Source organism: Macrosteles quadrilineatus, unplaced genomic scaffold (genome assembly GCF_028750875.1).
Source record: "Macrosteles quadrilineatus isolate MER2022 unplaced genomic scaffold, UCM_ALF_1.0 Scaffold_8__2_contigs__length_117827958, whole genome shotgun sequence".
Lineage (NCBI taxonomy): Eukaryota > Metazoa > Arthropoda > Insecta > Hemiptera > Cicadellidae > Macrosteles > Macrosteles quadrilineatus.
Genome location: NW_026542601.1, coordinates 75,918,720 through 75,936,951, shown reverse-complemented (window position 1 = coordinate 75,936,951; position 18,232 = coordinate 75,918,720). Strand labels below are relative to the sequence as shown.

Below are 18,232 nucleotides of genomic sequence, written 5' to 3'. Positions count from 1 at the left end.
CATGGGACGAACATGGAAATATTTCTTATTATGTGAACTTTAAAATATATCATCTTCTGATGAATTAATTATATTTCAATCATCGGTAATTTTTCCACTTTTTTGTGCTGTACCGGCTCACTACTTCCTTTGCTATAAACGATCCACGCACAGGCGCTTAGTCTATGTGGACGGGCAAATGCAAGGTTAAAAGAGGCGCCAACCTCTTTAAAAAAAAAATAATAAAATTATGCTTATCATGCATTATAATTGTTTTAAATTTTAAACCAACCTCTGCTTACTAATAGTATTCAACAGAATAATAATATTGCTAGCAACAAAAACGTTTTATCCGTCAATTATAATTTTTAACTCACTTATTCTGAGTATCAATAAGTTTAGGTTTAGTTAATGAAATAGAATATTTATATTGGTTCTTTCACTGACTTCAATAAAGCTTTTTGTTGGTCAATCTAAATAAATAACTAAATTGCATAACAAATTTGATATCCATTAAACAACCATATGGCGTACAATAACGTTTCAACATATGCAATTATTTGTTGTTTTTTTATGTCTAAAAATAGCTAAGAATGAAGCAGTAGTTTTTTTTTAATGGGGTCATGAATGGGAAAAACTAATTTATACCCCATAAAGCCCTTTTTCCATAGTCATTTCATATTGGTTTGAAATTTCCGGCACATTTGTGTTGAATAAAACCAAAATGGAATGATTTTTATTCAAAATTTTGTTGTTGGGTTGTTTTTTGCCTATGGAGACCTTGTGATGCAAATGTAAATTGGTCCCGGGTGTGGGACTTACTATGAGACCTGCGGTAATAGCTTATTCCTTATATGGACATTTTTTTAAAGAATATAGTTTAATATGGTGTTAGTCATTGTTAGTGGATGTAAATATATTGACTAATACCTCATTGTAATTGAACTTAGACTCAAATTGGTGGTCTTCTTTGAATACCTAACAAAAGTACATAATACATTTATGTTCATACAGTTCCGACCCAGGTGCTGTTGGCGAAAAATATGGGGAAGAAAGGTGTAATGAGTATAGCTACCAAAGTAGCTATCCAAATAAATTGTAAAATCGGGGGAGCCCCCTGGTCAGTTCAGATGCCATTGGGAGTAAGTATTCAACAAAATAGTATGAAATTGTATTGTATGGTGAAGGACTGTTGTTAGTGAGATGCATAAACAATTGTAACCCTTATCTCGAGATATTGTGGATTGATCTACTTAAGGTCAGGTTTTTATTCTGACTTGCTAGCTACCTTAAAAAGATGGGTTTTATTAGGTTGAAATTTGTTTAGCTAATGATTAATCAAGGTGACTAATTCAACCTTGAAATTGAGAACTTTTAGTTGTGATTTTTTTGTACTAGACAGGGACATCTATATATGTAACACGCTAAGCCAATTTTTGTAAACAGAACTCCTCCCTCATTTTTGGACCGATTTTGATGATTAAAGTGTTAAATAAAATGGCCCTGATCTGTAGTTTTGCAAAGTGTTTTTCATTTTTTTAAATCTTTATTTGGGCAGGATCTTTCATCAAAGTTGGGTTTTCTCCCGTAAGATTAACATGGGGGTCGCAATCTAAATATTTAATTGGAAACTTTGTCTCCACTAATTTGAGAGAAAGGCTGGGCGTAGAAACTTGGTAGAGGTATCCAAAGAAAGGTCTCAGTCTGTAGATGAGCCATCACAAGAAAAACGAAATAAATTCCCTTAGGGCTCTTCACCTCCCTTCACCTCCTCAATCGCATCAATCGTTGATCGCCCCATCCTGAATCCATACTGACGAGGGGAGAGGTCCCCCGCAGCAACAACGGCTGAATTTAGCCGGGAAAGGATCAATTTCTCGAGGACTTTGCCAGCCATATCCAACATACACAGAGGTCTGTAAGAGGATGGCAGATCTGGGTCTCCCTTGCCCTTCCCAACAAGCACAAGCCTAGCTGTCTTCCAGCACAAGGGGAAAACCCCTTCAACCAGGCAGGCGTTGTACATGCTCAAAAGGATCAAGGGGTTGGTAGTCAAAACCTTCTTGAGGACTTCACCGGGCACCCCATCGGGACCAGGAGCCTTGTTGTTCTTCAGGGATATGACGGCCGCCACCAGCTCTTCAGGGCTGAAAAGTGGGACGTCGTCCACCCTTCCATAATCCCGCAGTGGGCGCAACGCGTGAGCCGGGAAAAGGGACTCGACTATCCTCTCCATAGTGACCCTGTCCATGACGGAAGGTGGAGAGCGGGTTCCAAGTTTCTTGGTTACAAGTTTGTAACCCAGGCCCCACGGGTTGGAATCAACATCGTCCCTTAATTTATCCCAGCAACTGCGTTTACTTCGATTGATGGCTCGACGAAGATACCTCCTAGCCACCCTATAGGCATCCGACTTACGCCGTCTGTCTAGGGGTTCTCTAGCCCTGGTAGCAAGTCTTCTGGCCCTCAATGCCGCTCGACGCAATTCCGCAATCTCGGCAGTCCACCAGTACACAGGACGCTTATTGCACCGGTATCTCCTGCGAGGCATAGACTCATCGCAGGCCGAGACAATCAGTTTCATCGTGGATGCAACTAACGCCTCTGCGTGAGGCACGCCAGTTGCAGGATGAACCACCGGCGTTCTTCGTAGGATGGCTCCGTTGAATTTTGCCACGTCCAGTTTTTTAATGTTCCATCGAACGGGCACTTGACGAAACGCTGCCACTTGTCTCTTATGACCATCCAGGACGTCAAAAATTATGTACTGGTGGTCACTGGCCGTGTAATCCTCCAGGACTCTCCAGGCTCTGATCCTTGGCAAAAGAGACTCAGATGCAAGGGTAATGTCTGGGATCGTTCCCCGCATCCCAGGGCGCCGGAAAGTTGGCGTGTTGCCATCGTTGACGACAACGAGTCCGGCTCTGGCAGCAAAGTCCAAAATGTACTTGCCCCGGGAATTTGTGAGGGTCATTCCCCACTCGACAGCCCTAGCATTAAAATCCCCACCCACGACGACGTGTCCTGTGGTATTGCGCACACTCTCTTCCAGGCGGTCTATCTTCTCACGAAAGTCACGGATGGCCTCATTGGGAGTGAGGTAGACACTAAAGTAAGTGACATCCCGGCACCGAACCCAAACGAAACCTCGGCCCTTCGCGTGACCCCGTACTTGTACTGTAGCTGCATTACGCGCCCAGATTGCAGCAGTACCAAGACTATCAGGGAACCAAAAAGCTGGGTCCCTATCACGGTACTGGTACTGTTCGCTGACTAAAAGCGCGTCGACATCGTGTTCTAGGGCAAGCTGACATAGAAGTGCGTCAGCCGTCCTGGATCGCTCAAGATTGCATTGAAGGATTCTTATCTTTGTGGGAGGGCTTTCGCTTGTTGTAGTGCATATATAAATGCACTGCACTGTCCAGACCCAGCTATATGCTTCAAGTGTTTTTCAGCGAGCCCATTTTCTTTGCAAAGAAAACAGGACTCGACTTGGCAGTCCTTACGGATGTGACCGACCTCCCCGCACCGAAGGCAGTTCTTGCTTCGGTCGGGTCCCTTGCAGTTTCGGGAGGAATGGCCGAAACAGAGGCATTTAAAACACCTCTTTACTTCCACTCTCCGTCTGAGCCTGCAGTTGACCCAGCCGACTCTCAGATGTTGGAGTGCCAGCACCTTATTGGCATGTGCGTCTGCCATTTCGGCGACCGCCATCCGCTGCTGGCTCCTATTCACCTACACAATAGAGAAATATAGATTATTAAAAATTCGCAAAATTTCATAAATTATTCATGAAATTAAAAACAAACATAACTGTAAACAATCCTCAAATCAAATCAAATCAAAAATCATAAGTTCTTAGGTTTGCTGCAACAGGGAGGGTAAAAAAGATTTTTTTTATAAAATGATAATAGTTTAGTAAGAAATAAAAGTATTTTCCAAAATCGATCAAAATATGTTCATAAACAAGCAAACTACAACAGTTGACTTATTCTCCATAAGAATAACATAGGAATTTCAAAATTAAAATTTTTTTGAATTTTCTCCGTAACAATTAGGCGCATAATAACGCTTCAATATACTAAATTATTTGTTTTCTTAAGTTCTACAAAATGGTTTAAAAAGAAATTGTGAAATTTTGTGTTTTTAGGGTCAAAAATGGGAAAACCCTATTTTTACCCCATATAACCCCCCATAAACCCCCGTTCCCATAGTCCGATCATGCTGGTTCGCGAACTCATTCAAGTTTATCCTGCCTTACACCTTCAAACCAAATTTTATCAAAATCGGACAAAAATTACTCAAGTTATCAGGATGGACACGCACACACATACATATATATATATATATATATATATATATATATATATATAACAATTTGAACGAATGGTGTTTTTGGCCTCTGGGGACATCAAAATGAAAAAGTAAATCGGTCCCGGGCTTAGGTCTTACCATGAGACCTACGGTAATAGCTACTTCCCTATAGGGAAATTCGCTAAAACATAAACATAACTGTAAACAATCCTCAAATCAAATCAAATCAAAAATCACTTTATTCAGCTTTATAAATACAGGAATACATTATTAGGGTAAGAATAGTATTCCCCCGAATGGACTGCATCCTACTTTGACAGTTCTCATTGTGTATCACAGTTTTTTGTTGCTGCTTAGTTCAAATTAGATAATTTCATAAATAATGAAAATACCCCCGCCGCAGCAAACCTGCAGACTAAGCGAATTTCCATTGACCTGATTGGATTTACACTAAAATGCCTCCATAAAAATAGCACATTTATTTCCTATTTAAATAGAATTAGTTTAACAAGTACCTTAGGTTTGCTGCAACAGGGAGGACAAAAAAGATTTTTTTATAAAATGATAATAGTTTAGTAAGAAATAAAAGTATTTTCAAAATCGATCAAAATATGTTCATAAACAAGCAAACTGCAACAGTCGACTTATTCTCCATAAGAATAACATGGGAATTTTAAAATTACAATTTTTTTGAATTTTCTCCGTAACAATTAGGCGCATAATAACGCTTCAATATACTAAATTATTTGTTTTTTTAAGCTCTACAAAATGGTTTAAAAAGAAATTGTGAAATTTTGTGTTTTTAGGGGCAAAAATGGGAAAAACCTATTTTTACCCCATAAAACCCCCCATAAACCCCCGTTCCCATAGTCCGATCATGCTGGTTCGCGAACTCATTCAAGTTTATCCCGCCTTACACCTTCAAACCAAATTTTATCAAAATCGGACAAAAATTACTCAAGTTATCGTGCGGATGGACACACACATATATATATATATATATATATATCTATATATAGATATATAAAAATTTGAACGAATGGTGTTTTTGGCCTCTGGGGACATCAAAATGAAAAAGTAAATCGGTCCCGGGCTTAGGTCTTACCATGAGACCTACGGTAATAGCTACTTCCCTATAGGGAAATTCGCTAAAAATAATAGTGCTGCACCCTGTTGGTAAATCTTATAAATTTTTAATGCTTTTGCATATCATAGAACCAACTCTTTTAGTTGAAACAGCTGGCTAAATTCTTTAATTCCCTTTAAATATGAATACTCATAAGGTTAACATGGGGAACTGCAGAGCCACTGGGGCGGAGCCCAAAAGGAATTTTTAGATAAGAGTATGCCTATATGTTAATTGGGAATTTGAGCTATCATCATGCCAAATTTCATCCCAATCTGACCATTATTTTTCGTGTTTACTTGTCACAAACATACATACATCCATACATCCAAACTTTCTCATTTATAATATTAGTAGGATAAACTAGCTTATTGGTAAAAATAAATACCTAGTAACAAAACAAACAATTCACATTGATTTATCTTCGAGAAACTGATCTATACTATAATAATTTTTTTCCAACAAAAATTCAAAAAAAATTTTCTTTAAAAGATACTAATCCTATTATTGGTTTGTAGTACCATGCAAATTGTTAAAAAATCTTTTACCCATATAAGAAGGTGTCCTTTGTATAATGTAATTATTCATTTTATGGCATCTTTGACAATTTATTCTGACTCATAAAATAATCAACAAATATAGAATATAAAATATGTAAACTTGACTACACCAGGAATAATATAAAAAGATATCCTTGTCCCATACCAACATTCTTAGCAGTGACTATCCAGTTAAATTTTAAATACTGTGCACAATTAACTCATTTATTTCATATTATATTGTTTATCAGGGCTTGATGACAATTGGGTTCGACGTATGCCACGATTCCAAACAGAAAGGCAAATCATTTGGAGCCATGGTGGCATCACTTAATAAGCCCATGTCAAGATACTTTTCTGCAGTATCCCACCACTCTACGGGTGAAGAACTTTCAAATGACCTTGCTCTGAACATCGTTAGTAAGTATTCAACCACACATTTGGCCTACTATTGTCTGTTGTTGGTAGTCGAGGGAAATTGTTTGTTTTTATTTTAATTTATCTCATTTCTTGAAGTGTTGTTTTAAAACAGTAGGGTGGGTTGGGGAAGGAATTGCTTTGCATAAATTTTGTGAACTTACAGGTATTGAAGTAGTCTTCCTTGGGATCAAACAATAAAACTAATTGAAAACAAAAAGTTCATGAATTGGTTTAGGACTAGGAACATTACTTGTATCCAACAATAGGATCTAATGTTCTTGAAAATTAGAATCCTAAATTTTATTATTTATTTTAAATGTATGGACTACATACAATAGAACCTCTCATATCTGGCCACCACGAGACCAAGTTCCTGACTAGATAACGATTTGGCAGGTTAATCCAACCTACTGTTGCTGGCTTGACTCTAGACAAGTAAACTAAGGTTATTCAACAATAACTGATACTCTTTGAATACAGGAATTATAATCAACTAACTAAACCTACCATGGCCTGTCAGATGCTGAGGTTATTCTTACTTACAATACTTCTACACATTAGATACCCGGTTAACCGAAATAAAGGGGGTAGAGCTGTTCAACGCTCCATCCTGCAGTCGTCGCCCAGAATTAGTCATGTGCGTACGTGAGTTGTGGCCACCGCGACGACAACACCGACCGGTCTTTAAATGTATTAAATGTGTGTTTGTGTATTGTGCAATGACTGTTTTATGTTAATATATTCAAGACGAAGCGATAGCGGATACCTGAGGATGTCACTGTGCTGACAAAACGCGTTGTAAATAACTACAATCATTTGGAACGGAAGAAGATAATATTGATTATTATTTATTAATAACTAACGTTCCAGTAGTAGGAAATGAATGCTAGGCCTACTAACTCAACTGAGTAGTGAAACAGTCAAATGTAAACAAACAGATCAATTTAATTGTGAGGAAGATCAATTCGCAAAGACAAGTGCTTTCATCTACTCTTGCGGTATGTAAGATGTGAGAACAACATTTTAATTGGCTTTCGGAAGGGACCGGATATCAGAAGTTCTACTGTAGCAGTGGTTTTCCAGTGGCACTTGAGTATGACAGGTGGTTATCATGCTGGACTTGCACTTGCATAGTACTGTTACCTAGAACTAATTATTATGTATCAATTTTCAGAGGCCCTTGAGTCTTATAAAAAACACAACGGCACATTCCCATCACATATTCTCATCTACAGAGATGGAGTGGGAGATGGACAAATCCCTTACGTGTTCGAACACGAGGTTGTAAACATTCAAGTAAGTATTATCTTTGACTATTTATTTCAAATTTAATATCATGATTAGAATTGTTGCGTATTGGGGCTATCATGGGAATAACATAGGCTTACACACACACGTCTCAGGAGAGGAAGTAGTACCTACAGAATGGAGACTCAAGTTAAAAAATTAGATCAAGCTTACAGATAATATACACCGTCATTAATAAACAACAGTTGTTGCACAATATTGAGTTGTATAAGAGTTGCAAATTAACTTTTGGGGATGTGTTTTTTCCTTTTCTTTAAGATCTGAGTTAACCAAGTTGATAACAGTAAGTAAAGAAATACATTCAAATAAACTGAAACATATCTTGGACATTGAGAACAAGACTGTAATAATACACATGAATGATGGTTGTGTTGATCAATTTCGATATGGACAGGGACACTCAAATAATCATCAAAACCAACAGAATGTCAAAACCCTGCCTCAGCAAACCTGCAGAATAATCTATCATTTACCTGGCTGGATTTTCACTGAAATATTCACTGAAATTTGTCACATATTATATTTCCTTTTTAAACATTAATTTTAATGAGTACTTAGGTTGTCTGCTACAGGAAATGTAAAAATGGTTTTTTTTTGTTTATAACTTATATATTTCATGAATAAATTTGTCAAATTTGTTTGAAATATAAACAAGCAGATTTTGTGTCCTCCACAACATGGAAATTTTAATTTACACTTTTCTGTTTAACCGTGAGATATACAACAATGCTCAAATATACACAAGTGTTTATTAGACATACTTGTATTTACTTTTTATATAATTCATTAATAACATGTTGTATATTTTATTTTCTGATTACTGAAAACATTTCAAAACTTTTGGCACAGTAGTCTCTTTGTAATAAGTTTTCTTCAGATATCAATTGGTGCAAACTGACTTTATATTTTTGCTTGCAGCGCGCCATCAGTGAAGTGATTGGCCAAGCACCAAAGCTGGCTTTCATTGTTGTTTCAAAACGTATCAACACTCGTCTATTTAGTGAAAGGGGGAATCCCAGGCCAGGGACTGTCGTCGACGATGTGATCACTCTACCAGAGCGGTGAGTTATGTAAACGTACTGTGTAAATTAAATTCTCTGTACAGTTGTAGCTTCTTTTCTTAGGTTTTAAATTGGCCTGTTAGATCCTGTTCTAGACTGTTGGAATTTTAATAATTGGAATACAAGAATGAATTTTGATTATTCATTTGACCGTCATTATCAAAAATTGATTATCAGGCTCATAAATGATTATGCTTACTGTTTTTATCTCTTTAAAAATTGCATCGTAAAATTTTTATGAATTTGCATGTTGGTATTTGTTTCCTAATTACAAAAGAAAGTTTATTTTTAAAACTTGAACTCTTGAATAATTACTGATATAAGTTTCACCATTTCAGATACGATTTTTTCATCGTTTCGCAGTATGTCAATCAGGGAACTGTGAGTCCTACCAGCTATAATGTCATCCATGACACTATTGGTTTGGACCCTGATAAAATGCAGAGGCTTACCTTCAAAATGACTCATACATATTACAATTGGAGTGTAAGTATATCTGAATCAATTCATACTAGACACAGGCGTTTTTTTTTTTGTTTTTTTTTTAACTTAGTTTGAGGGATCGTTTTGTTTGTCAATCCTTTATCATCAATGTTAAAAAAAAAACGCAAAAAAATGTTACAATTAACATGTGCAAATAGGCTTAAATCACACCATTTTAAGTGAAATTTTGAAATTTCTTCCGGTGGACCCCGGACCCTCCTTTTGACTGGGCGGTATTCCATACCCCCAGACCCCCCGGAAACTTGACCGTGACAGTTTTATAGAAACTTGGAATGGACCTCCATAAAATTGTATTGGTGATCACTGGCCTATGACATTTAGATGATAGGAAATTCTTGTGTAGGCCTAAATGATTACAGTTTGGGAAATTTTATAAAATTTTACCATTCACAGTGTAGGTTGTTTACTCCTGATTAACACGCTCAACTTCCGATCAACCATTGTAAAGTAGGGTTAAGGTTATCCAGATACGTAACATTAATCCATAACATCCTATTAAACAGGAAAGAGTATCATAACACAAAACTCTACTAAACTATGGCAATTCACATACGTATATTGCATTAAAAGATACATGAATGTTTATGTCAGGAGTCACAATGAATAATACAAGTTATCTCTTTTGTTCTCTCTTACAATTTTGATCTAAAAGTGGAAATTTTTTTGGAGAAGAGAGTGGTTTGTTTCCATATTTTGCTGCGCTTCCAAGAATAACGCCCTGCAGTTTCACAAACATTGATCTACTACAGTTTGATACGGGAACACTGACTTGTGTTGGGAATTAGCATCTTCTTAGTCTTTATTTAATTTTACTTTTGAACTTTAGGTTACACCGCAACACAATTTGGGAGTTGAGCCAATGTATTTCCAGTAATGTGTGCCTCCATTCCAACGATTGCTGTTTGGTATTAAGGCTATCAAAGCAACTTATCCCTCACAAAAAGCTTGCAGTACTACTGAAATAATTATACACTCTTACTTAAAATTGATTTAAAATAAGAATTTGATTTTTTCTTCAGCCCTCTTGATTGAGTAACATTTATTGTTCAGCATGTGCATGTAATACAACAACTTACTAAAGAGTGATAACTAGTTTGTTTTCAATATTTCCAATGTCCCTCAACGTGAATCTCTCTCAAAGTTGTTTGATTACGCAGGTCAGATAACTAACATTGACTGTTTATTTCTTTATGTTCTAAACTGTATGAACAATTAATAGTCCTGCAGCTAGCTATACTTTAGTGTGCAAACTTGCGTATACTCAATATTCTTGCATAACGTTTTAGTTTGATGTCTAGGGAGTTTAAAAAACCTGGGTGTTTACCTCCTACCCCCCACGTTTTCCGGCTATGACGTAATCAAAATGGCGGCCATTGATTTTTAAAAAGCGTATATTTCGCAAACTATTTGTCGAATCGGAATGAACTTTTTTTTATTTGAAAGATAAGTTTAAATGCTCTCTGTTTTACATTTACACATTTGTTGTATGTTTAGGAAATTTTTCGTAATTTTGCAAAAACCTGTATTTTTTAATATTTTTGTGTTATTTTTGTTTGTAACGTTTTATTGATACAGTATATCAAAAACCACCAATGGAAAAAGTTGTAGAACATTTAAAAAGCTTTACAAAAATACCAAATTCTATATGTTTTACTCAAAATATTACATCAGGAAACTAGATAAATCTCATAAAAACGCCTATTAGTCCGGCATCTAGGGCAGTGCACAAGTCTTATATACACAGTTTTACCATTCAATGTTGATGTATGTGTCTAAATAAGTGTTTTCGACTCGGGTGTCACTTCTGCACCCACAGCAGTTTCCGGTTATGACGTCATCAAAATGGCGGAAAGGGCTATATTAAAAATAACTATATTTTATATACCATGTATCGGATCGGAATGAACTTTTTTTGTTTGAAAGATAAGTTTACATGCTATCTTTCATACATTAACACTTTTGTTGTATGTTTAGTGCATTTTTCGTAATTTTGCAAAACCTATATTTTTAAATATTTTTGTGTTATTTTTGTTGATTACGTTTTATTGATACAATATATCAGAAATAACTTAAAGAGAAGGTTGTAGCACGTTAAAAGGGCTTTACAAAAATACCGAATTCGATATGCTTTACTCAAAGGATCACGTCAAGAAACTAGAAAAATCGTACAAAACAACGTAATTTGGCGCAAAAACTCATATAAATCCGACACCGATGGCTGTGTACGAGTCATATATAGACAGTTTTACCATTCAATGTTGATGTATGTGTCTATAGAAGTGTTTTTAACTCGGGTATCACGTCTGGACCCACTGCAGTTTCCGGTTATGATGTCTTTAAAATTGCTACATGTTACGATTTCACCAACTATTTTACTTAAAATAAGACCATTACCCCCTTTTATGCAAATAAAAGCACAACAAATCAATGAAATTAGTCCATAGGAAGTTTCCCACTATATAAATACCCCCGGTGCAGCAATCCTGTCGACTAAGCGAATTTCCATTTGCCTGGGTTGATTTTCAATTAATCTATAAATTAACATTGTTTAAGAGTGCCTAGGTTTGCTGCTAAAGGGAAACTAATAAAGTGGGTTTTTTATTAAAATTTTAATGGCTTGGTGTTAGATAAATAAATCTGCCAAGTTTGATCAAAATATATCCATAAACAAGCCAACTACTACATTTACAATATCGTCCATAAAAAAAACATTGGAATTTTAAATGAAAAATGTTTTTATTTTCTCCTTAACCAATAACCGTACAAAAACGCTTTTACATACTAAATTATTTGTTTTTTGAAGATCTTTCAAAAGGTTCGGAGAAAAATTGATAAATTTTGTGTTATAAGGGTAAAAAAAGAGAAAATCCCATTTTAGTTCCATAAAACCCCTCTTTGAACTCCGTCCCTATGGTCCGATCACGCTGGTTTGCGAAATTATCCAAATTTATCCCGCCTCACACCTTCAAACCAAATTCATCTAACAATCTAACATTTGAACACACAGGTTTTTGGCCTCTGGGGATATCAAAATAAAAAGTTTAAACGGTCCCGGACTTAGGTATTACCATGAGACTTGCGATAATAGCTACTTTCAAATGTGGAAAATTTGCTAAAATGTGCTTTTGAAATCACGTAACTGCCTTCCACCATTTGTGTCCAATTAATAGTGCAAAAGTACTTGATTCTGTCGTAAATAAATATACAAATTAACTTAATAAACAACTTTATTATTAAAAGACAATAGTTATTTGTGCAACTAGTGAGCAAAGGGAGCGATTGACTCACTCGAGAGAAATACTTACTCGAGAGGAATGGTTTCTCGAGTGATGCAATTGCACTTTGCACTCGAGTTGCACATTATATTTTTATTACAGTTACCATAAAACAAATAAATTGGTAAAGAAACGTAACATATTTTTACACAGAAGTGAACTTTTAATATGACATTTAATGATACGACAGTATAACAGCTGACCAGCTGATTTACAGCCAGTGCTGCCAACGTATTTCGCGCGCAAACGACCTTGTCTGCATGTTACGCGCTCACTATTTCGTGCCTTCACGTTGCAAATCTGAAGCGAGTGAGGCAAAGTACGGTAATTAGAGTGAGACAATGTTTTTTGATGAGCGAATTGGCCACTTTGCTTGCTTTCTCAAATCAGTGAGAGAACATGTACATTGTTAGGTATCTTTAGGAAAAAGTATTTACTTATCACACAACCAATGGACCGTAAACAATACGCATTGTTGAATACCTATCAAGTACAACTAAATTTATAACTGTCCTGATTGTTTTTTTTTACCCGTCTGATACTTAGGTAACATACCAATTAATTAAATAAGTTACAACTTAACTTAATTGGCCAATAGTGGTATTGCTTGCTACTAGCTAAGCTTTTGCTTAGGATTAAAATTAGGATATTAGGCCTATAATTATTGTTTTATCACTATTCGTAAATAACACGTTAAATTGTTCGTATATGAATAACTTAGACTTCCAGTATAGACCTCTGTGTTCAAAATACGGTGAAAAGGGGAAGACTATAAACGCTATGAGTCCGTAGAGACGATAGCTTGAGTTACTTTTGACTTGAGTATGATTTCGATGTAATTTGGTTTGAAGGTGTAAGGCGGGATTAATTTGAATAATTTTGGGAACCAGCATGATCGGACCATAGGAACGGAGTTCAAAGAGGGATTTTATGGAACTAAAATGGGATTTTCTCTTTCTCCGAACCTTTTGAAAGACCTTCAAAAAACAAATAATGTAGTATGTAAAAATGTTTTTGTACGGTTATTGGTTAAGGAGAAAATAAAAACATTTTTCATTTAAAATTCCAATGTTATTTTTATGGACAATATTGTAAATGTAGTAGTTGGCTTGTTTATGGATATATTTTGATCAAACTTGGCAGATTTATTAATCCAACACTAAGCCATTAATATTTTAATAAAAAACCCACTTTATTAGTTTCCCTTTAGCAGCAAACCTAGGCACTCTTAAACAATGTTAATTTATAGATTAATTGAAAATCAACCCAGGCAAATGGAAATTTGCTTAGTCGACAGGATTGCTGCACCGGGGGTATTTATATAGTGGGAAACTTCCTATGGACTAATTTCATTGATTTGTTGTGCTTTTATTTGCATAAAAGGGGGTAATGGTCTTATTTTAAGTAAAATAGTTGGTGAAATCGTAACATGTAGCAATTTTAAAGACATCATAACCGGAAACTGCAGTGGGTCCAGACGTGATACCCGAGTTAAAAACACTTCTATAGACACATACATCAACATTGAATGGTAAAACTGTCTATATATGACTCGTACACAGCCATCGGTGTCGGATTTATATGAGTTTTGCGCCAAATTAGGTTGTTTTGTATGATTTTTCTAGTTTCTTGACGTGATCCTTTGAGTAAAGCATGTTGAATTCGGTATTTTTGTAAAGCCCTTTTAACGTGCTACAACCTTCTCTTTAAGTTATTTCTGATATATTGTATCAATAAAACGTAATCAACAAAAATAACACAAAAATATTTAAAAATATAGGTTTTTGCAAAATTACGAAAAATGCACTAAACATACAACAAAAGTGTAAATGTATGAAAGATAGCATGTAAACTTATCTTTCAAACAAAAAAAAGTTCATTCCGATCCGATACATGGTATGTAAAATACTAGGTGAAACCCGTCGAAATCGGCGGTTACTTTCAAGGCTTACGTTAATTCATCTAACTGCGATCAATTGGGTGACATATACATATTTTGAGCATTGTTTAAAGAGTAATAAGTGTAAAAAGGATAATTGTATTAATTGCGTTAGTTGCCAAATTTGATTGATCATTTAATGATTAAAATATTTTCTATACTGTACGTCATCGGAGTTGTTATTAGTATGTTATATGGTATCTCTTCCTTTGGAAGAACCTTTAAATAGTATTAAAATCGTATTGGTGGATCTTTTGTAGTTAAACACTTCCGTGATTTCATCAGTGTAATATGATTTTATTTGAAAAGAAAATATTTTTTTGGGAAGACATATTCTAACTTCAAAGGGAGTTATATCCGTTACAGTGTAAGTTTGATTTTTCCTTCGTCACGTCGCGTCAGTTCATATCGTACTTCTGTGCCAATGAATGAACCCTCTAGCATAGTTTTGAGAAATTGATTGTGGGGTTACTGTTGAAGGTGGAATTCCTTGACATGGGGGATGTCAGTTAGTGTTCTCAGCCTTATCAATAACATAAAGTTGTCAATATAATCCCTCTACGGAATGTTAGGTGTGGAATACTTGAAGTGAAGTTGGCTTTTATTCTCGAACTGTTAGGGGCCTCCTAGTTCATATGGTCTTGGCGGCTTCATTCGCAACAAATAATGCAAATGACATAGCGATGGGACATTTCCAAGAAGCAAAAATACTGTAAATTGGCTGTTACGTATATATTGACGATTACGTATTGTTAATCACCGTATCTTATAAAGGATTATGTGATCTAGTTTAAAAGGAATATGACCTTTCTGTCATGATAGTAGCTGCTTAAATAGTATTTTTCTCTTTGCATCATATTTTACAGCCAAAATGTTGTGTTATTTTTAATAACGTTACCAACCTGACCCCAAAACCCCGCCAAAGTCCGTAATATAGGCAGGTGCAAATAATTTTTCAAGATGGGTACCATTTTAGGCAATGTTTCTATGTTTGGATTTTATTAGACACGATAAGAGCAGATATTTCTACATAAATATTTGATATGTGTAGAATAATATGATAAAATGTAGGCGAAAGTGGTGACAGAGGCAGACACCAACCCGTACCATAGATATAAGATAGTTCAATAAGAAATGATTTAAGAATTGCTGTGATAAAAGGATTTTCCACTGATTTGGTAATGGATTGTTATATTGCAAAACATGACATGATAAAGAAGAAAATCTATTTTAAAATAAGAAAATAGCATTGCAAATACTTATTTGGTAGAATTCAGTAACTCCCAATAAATGTGTGTTGTTTGAAATACAATTTAAAAATGAACAGCTGTTTCATTAAAAAGTATTATTCACATGGCCAAAATGTAAACAACTCTGTGAAGGGATCTTTAAAGGCTTCTGGGGCAGAGTCCTAAGGGATTTTGCTTAGTTTTTCTTTTGATAACTCATCTACAGACCTTTCTTTGGACACATCTACCAAGTTTCTACGCCCAGCCGTTCTCTCAAATTAATAGTGGGGACAAAGTTTCCAGTTAAATATTTAGATTCCCCCATGTTAATCTTATGGGAGAAACTCCAACTTTGATGGCCTGTGGGACAAAGCCCGAGGATTTTTATTACAGGAATTGTTGAAAGGGGGCGTCTACACAATAAATACTTTATTTTGACACGTCGTTTGTAAAAATCGGTCCATTATTAACGGAGGAGTAGTGTTTTGTAGAAATCGCCTTCACGTATTATATATAAGGATAGTTATTTTTTATATAGCCCTTTCCGCCATTTTGATGACGTCATAACCGGAAACTGCAGTGGGTGCAGAAGTGACACCCGAGTCGAAAACACTTATTTAGACACATACATCAACATTGAATGGTAAAACTGTCTATATAAGACTTGTGCACTGCCCTAGATGCCGGACTAATAGGCGTTTTTGCGCCAAAATAGGTGTTTTTATGAGATTTATCTAGTTTCCTGACGTAATATTTTGAGTAAAACATATCGAATTTGGTATTTTTGTAAAGCTTTTTAAATGTTCTACAACTTTTTCCATTGGTGGTTTTTGATATACTGTATCAATAAAACGTTACAAACAAAAATAACACAAAAATATTAAAAAATACAGGTTTTTGCAAAATTACGAAAAATTTCCTAAACATACAACAAATGTGTAAATGTAAAACAGAGAGCATTTAAACTTATCTTTAAAATAAAAAAAAGTTCATTCCGGTTCGACAAATAGTTTGCGAAATATACGCTTTTTAAAAATCAATGGCCGCCATTTTGATTACATCATAGCCGGTAAACGTGGGGGGTAGGAGGTAAACACCCAGGTTTTTTAAACTCCCTAGACATCAAACTAAAACGTTATGCAAGAATATTGAGTATACGCAAGTTTGCACACTAAAGTATAGCTAGCTGCTGGACTATAATGGGAAAGTGTTGGTTTTGATCATTGTATGACTAAATCAACACTCTAATAAAGAAGACTTGTTGTAGTAACCTAGTCATTTTTGTGCTGCGTTGTAGGTTCCAGCCACTGCCCAGTAAGCCCACTGGCAAACTACTTGCATTGTTACTGTTGAATTACAATACTAGTTTGCTCAGTGCGAACTGACTAAAGCCACTGTAGTGTATACTCGCCCCACTCGGCGCTTGCAATAAGACACCGCAAGGCATTTTGTTGTAATGTGTCAAGATAAGAGGTTAATGCTCTTGGGGAGTGGGGATTAGTTATTAGTTGTGAATTTGTGTAATGTGTTTTGAATTGTTATTTGGGACAAGGTTATAAACATACAATTGAACATTTAAGTGATTTTATAAAATTTGCGTCGTAGATTTGTTCTAGTTTTCTTTAAGTACCTATGATTTTTGCCCTAAATGCCTGAGGCATGCTGTTTGGTTTATGAGAATACATAAAAACGTATTATGTTTCAGGGTACAGTTAGAGTGCCAGCACCTGTCCAATACGCGCACAAGTTGGCGTTTCTTGTCAGTCAATCTCTACATCGAGCTCCTAATCCAAGTCTTGAGGAGCTTCTGTTCTTTTTGTAAATAACATAAATCCAATGTGCCTTATTAAGTGCCATAGACAAAAAATGCAACTCAGGGAATGACATTTTTCAAGTGTTTTTAACTCTTAAGGATTTTTACTCAGGAATGAATGTTTTTTTACCGTTAACAGAAGACTTCAGTTTTTTTGTAAGTTTTGACCATTACTGCAGCATATAGATGGTGATGGTGCATAAGTAATGTTGAGTTGGCAAGATTTTACCATGTAAACATTTTATTTTTATGTTCTCTTTTGAAGAACAAGTTTGTAAATATGTTCATTATTAGACCTTAATATAGGTCCTAAGTATGTTTTGTTTGTGTATTTTTCTACATCTGTTTAATAGGTTCAACATAATAAAGTATTTTGTTTAAACGTCCAGTTGTTATTTACTTTCCTTATGGAACTTTCTGGTTGTGCACTCAGTTCTCAAAACAGCCCTAAGGAGAGAAGATTGCACGCCTCAATATATTTGAAAATTGCTAAGCAGAAGAGATTACTTTTTATATGGGTCTCAAACTATATATTAAGCTTCCTTTACCTCTGAAAGAGGTGGAATCGTTGAAGTTTGGTTACACTTACTGTCTTACCTGTTAGATAATTGTTTTTACAGCATTGAGGAATTTTTATCAGTCTGATAAACAACTTCTCGGCATTGATATAACTTTGTAAATTTTGCTAATAACCTAACTTATTTTATACTATAGGTCGGCTGGAT

At 35.4% G+C, this 18,232-nt stretch overlaps 1 protein-coding gene across 1 annotated transcript in view; it reads left to right on the top strand.

Moving 5' to 3' along the window:
• LOC128999579 (piwi-like protein Siwi) overlaps positions 1–17,889 on the top strand; it is a 57,807-nt gene extending 39,918 nt beyond the window's left edge. The window contains exons 13-18 of the mRNA XM_054426163.1: positions 994–1,121; positions 6,210–6,378; positions 7,553–7,674; positions 8,605–8,747; positions 9,086–9,233; positions 17,400–17,889. Of these exons, the coding sequence (XP_054282138.1) occupies positions 994–1,121; positions 6,210–6,378; positions 7,553–7,674; positions 8,605–8,747; positions 9,086–9,233; positions 17,400–17,516 (827 nt within the window). The 3' untranslated portion in view covers positions 17,517–17,889. The remainder of the gene's footprint in view (positions 1–993; positions 1,122–6,209; positions 6,379–7,552; positions 7,675–8,604; positions 8,748–9,085; positions 9,234–17,399) is intronic.
• The last annotated feature ends 343 nt before the right edge of the window (positions 17,890–18,232 follow it).